We start from the raw sequence: 4,358 nt of genomic DNA, 5'->3' as shown, positions 1-4,358 counted from the left end.
TATATATATATATATATATATATATATATATATATATATATATACATATATGAATATTTCCGTCGCAATCCGAATGTACAAGAACAGTTGGGCATTGTATTGTTCATCTTCGTTTTTAAGTGGGACTCTTAAAATATATTTAAATAAATACATTTAGATGATTTTGTTCCTTTATAATTGAATACAAAGCGAAATTCCAAGACGTTATTTAATCTCTCATTTTACATATCTGCTGAGAACATTTTAGCTTCATTAGTACCTCGTGCAATCCTTGCCGTCAAAAAAAAAAATAATATAGACATGTTACTTTTTCCATTCGACTCTCTCATTGCAATTTCCTATCCATTAGTATTATACAATCAAGTTTGTCATTAACAATATAAGAAATTTTGAAAAAAAAAGGTCAACTATGAAAAAACTATACATACAAGATGTTTCAGACTTACCATAGGCTAATGGCAGATTCCTGTTGCTATTCTATAATTTTTAACGACAATGTCGATATCGTTATAGCATCGTTGCGCAGATAATTGATATGGTAAAGAAGCTGCGCAACGACACAGCGATATCGACATTGTCGTTATTAAAAATTACAGAATAAGTTTGCTGAGATTATTGTACTTATCTTGACAACACAGGATATTATATTGGATGTATTCGAACTGACGAAACAGTTGATTTGCTTGGTAAGCGAAATAAATACTGCATGACTATATAATAATCAGTCGTTTTTATCTATAGCGGCTATATAATTGGTTTTCTAATATTAGGCCAATATTGGCTATATATAAGTTTTCCAATATTGGAAAACTACGCAAACGAGAATGGATTGAAATGAATTGAAATGGATTTAGATTTTCAGAAATATCGATTCACGAATATTAAAATGAATGCTTTTCAATCCTGAATGCATTTTTATTCATTTATAGGAATTGGAGCATATCTCTATGCCTTTCAATCTAAAAATAATATTAACTTTTTCTGTGCAAAACAACACAATTATGAATATTGTTCAATTTTGAATAGAAATACTGTTCAAAATTTTGAATAAAAAATGCAGTTTTTCAATTGCATCCAATTGAATCTAATTGAATCCAATTAAATCTAAAAAAAATATTCGCTATTTAAAATACGCATTCGGAAAAAAATTTCAATCCATTTTAATCCATTCTCGTTTGCTGGATAATATATAGCCAATATTAAGCAAAGATTGACTTTCCAATATTGGTTCAATATTGGAAAACCAGAATAAGGTAAATTATAATTTTTTACAAAAAAGTTATAATTAATACCATAAATTATTGTAATCATTAAAAAGTAATCCTATAATTATTAACGTACATGTTGTATTTTTTAATAACATTACGTTTTGAAGAATTATTTTCATTTTATAATTAAAAATTAATAAAATATTACACGAATAATACTACGAAATAGCATGAATTAGTCAATAGATTAGTCAACATTTATGATACTTAGAAAACAAACATAATAACAAAAACAAATATAAAAAAATTAATAAACGTAATAAATACTACAAATATTAAATTGTTAATTAGAAAGGGAAGATAAAATATACTGTGCAGCTGACATTGCTGCGATAAAGCAACTAGCAGTTTTTATTCAACATACATATTTCAGCGAAAGCAAGATAGTTGCTCTGCCGGCTTGAATGTGTCCATTATTTTATTTCTAGAAGGCGCAAGCGCATAACAAGTTTTGCCATCATGGCTTCTACGGTCTCCCTAATTATCCTCAATTGACACGTTCGTTTCAGTGGTCAATACATTTTCTTGATACGTTGAATTCTTCAACGATGATAGTTTACGTGTATTCGAGACTTACTTTCGTTAAACGTTTATCCGATTATCCTGTGATATAACGAAATAATTAATAATTATTATGTCAGCATAATAACGCTCATCCCTTTTGTTTATGTCATTATTAAAGCTAGTATGTATATCAGAATATAATTTTAACGTTCCTAGTCGTAGATTTATCTTTATGTTTTACACACAGTTTATAATCATGTTATGATTAATTTGACCATCATCAAATTTTTGTGGTTTAGCGCAACGGAATGAGCTCCAGCACTCTTACTGCAAGAGCAGAGGAATATTTTTTTAATATAAATCCTATAGCTCGAAGGATCGGTGAGGATATAACAGCAACGAAGGAGGCCTATGAAGGACTATGGAGCACCTTGAACACAGCGGAGCGCAATCAAGCCATCAACGAGACTATAATTCAGCCTGAGATAGCTTTGAAGTACACCTTGAAGAAGATCGAGTTGACAAAGGAGTTACCTGAGTGGTATCCAAAACTGCGCATACAAACTGGAATGAAATATGTCATAGATGAAACCGGTTCAGTAAGTATAGTATCATCAATGTTTATGAAAAAAATTAAATAACAAATTAATAACTTTTTCACTGTATTACAGACGTTACGATGGCGAGATGAACACTCTGCACCATTTTCGTTTATGACTCAATCACAGATGAATCTTAGTCTGATAGATTCCAACGAAGATGTAAAATCTAGGTCAATGAGGACTCATTTTGGAGAATTACCGCATTTTTCTAGTCCTGCGAAGACACAAAGAAATAATTGCTCATTAAGTGATAACTATAACTCCCTACACCAAGTCAGTTATCCATCAGATTGTTACACCAACGATTTATTTGAAAATGATCAGTGCAGCGATTTACTGACAAATGAAATTGACAGCGAACATTCTGACAGTATATTTGTTAAATTGATCAACAAGACCTCTTTATTGAAGTTACAAAGTAATGTCGAAGATGACTTGGAAAGTTTGGTGAGGGATTCCGATACGGACAAAAGTCAATCGAATACTTTAGTGGTGACATCACGAACGAAATCGAGCGACATAAATGAATCGACCGCTCTGTTAGAAACACCCAGTTCCTATAGTAGCTTTCAGTCATCCCAACTGAATCAAGAAGATGAAGAGAGAAGCATACCAAAGACTGGATTTGAGTTTCTCGATAATTGGTAAACTCATTCCGTAGAAAGAAATGATTGAATTATTCGAATACTCTTCTATTATATAAAAAATATTTCCATAATGTTCAAAGAATATATGCAGCATATATGGTTGCAGATGTCTGAACAATGGCTGTGTTCAGTAGTTTATTCTGCAATTATTGTAAGTTTTTTTTGCATTAATTAGATTATACTTTTAGATCTAGAGAAATAATTTTATCTCAACGAAGAAAACTTCCGACAGTTGCAAAATAAATATTCTACTTGACGCGACCAATATATTAAATTATTCTATACGTTACATAAAAATATGCATGTGTGTTTTGTGTAAAAGTCAGAGTTTATATTATACGTGAAAAGAGAAGGAATATTTTTTACAGTGTAGCCTTTGATAAGATTTTTTTTTATGTCTATATTTTGTAATGCCCTATTTTATTTGTGTTGCATACCATTTATATGACAGATGACTCAAAGAGTTAAACGAAGACTGAAAATTTCCAAAGATACGTTCCCAAAAGATTTAACTTTACTTAGATCTTGATAGATTATGTCATATCCTTTGGATATCGAATAATGTAGCCAATTTAGATTTGTTACCTTTTTTATAGCATATTTTATAGCATATTTTATAATATAAAAATATATATATAATACGTGCTTATGAACAGATAGACATGTTTAATGCATTTCGCTAATCTGGTCACTATTTACAAGCAATAATTTATCTGTTGTAAAGATTTATGTAAACTGTCTTGTCGATTGTATATCAATATACGTATATCACATGAATACGCTATAACTTACTTCTCATACATACATACATATTCATAATACATATATGCCTATAATATTAATTATATTATAAGTCATGACTTGCTTCTTATTTCTGAAGAATTTCTCCGATTCAATCCACCGACGTCATCTTGGCAAAGGAACTTCGATAGTCTTTCAATTTTTTCCAAGGAAATTCGTTAAGTTGCTCTTAAGTAGTCCAGAATCCGGACAACCAAACTGAAAACATCAGGGTATATGTACTCTTTTTCCCTAGAGCGAAAATACAATTTTTATAATTGAAATTAATGAAAAAATTTTTCACTTTTCACATATCCGCCCTAAGGAAAAGTACATGATCGGTATCTGATCAGAAAGCGTCTTTATTTGTTTTTTATTACCATGAAGTGTAAAATAGAACACAATGTAAAATAGAAATTCTTTTTATAAACTTAAACTTATAATAAAAAACTTATAATAAAAAATAAAATAACTCATATCACTATAAAAAACCAAAATAAACACAATTATTAGAAATATTTCTAATTTATATATAATATATTATATATAATATATAT

At 29.4% G+C, this 4,358-nt stretch overlaps 1 protein-coding gene across 1 annotated transcript; it reads left to right on the top strand.

Moving 5' to 3' along the window:
- Nucleotides 1-2,080: 2,080 nt before the first annotated feature.
- Nucleotides 2,081-4,024, top strand: LOC105623469. The gene is made up of 3 exons (XM_012204862.1): nt 2,081-2,371; nt 2,444-3,018; nt 3,997-4,024. The coding sequence occupies exons 1-3, from the start codon at nt 2,081-2,083 to the stop codon at nt 4,022-4,024; spliced, it is 894 nt and encodes a 297-aa protein (XP_012060252.1).
- Nucleotides 4,025-4,358: the final 334 nt, after the last annotated feature.

Source organism: Atta cephalotes, assembly GCF_000143395.1.
Source record: "Atta cephalotes unplaced genomic scaffold scaffold00058, whole genome shotgun sequence".
NCBI classification, from domain to species: domain Eukaryota; kingdom Metazoa; phylum Arthropoda; class Insecta; order Hymenoptera; family Formicidae; genus Atta; species Atta cephalotes.
This window is presented reverse-complemented; position numbering and strand designations above follow the sequence as displayed.

What these genes read in the sequence shown, in the direction of transcription:
- LOC105623469 (XM_012204862.1), top strand. Translation starts at nt 2,081, where the DNA reads ATGAGCTCCAGCACTCTTACTGCAAGAGCAGAGGAATATTTTTTTAAT. An exon ending in TCATAGATGAAACCGGTTCA is followed by an intron (nt 2,372 to 2,443) that starts GTAAGTATAGTA and finishes ACTGTATTACAG; the next exon opens with ACGTTACGATGGCGAGATGA. An exon ending in TTTGAGTTTCTCGATAATTG is followed by an intron (nt 3,019 to 3,996) that starts GTAAACTCATTC and finishes GTTGCTCTTAAG; the next exon opens with TAGTCCAGAATCCGGACAAC.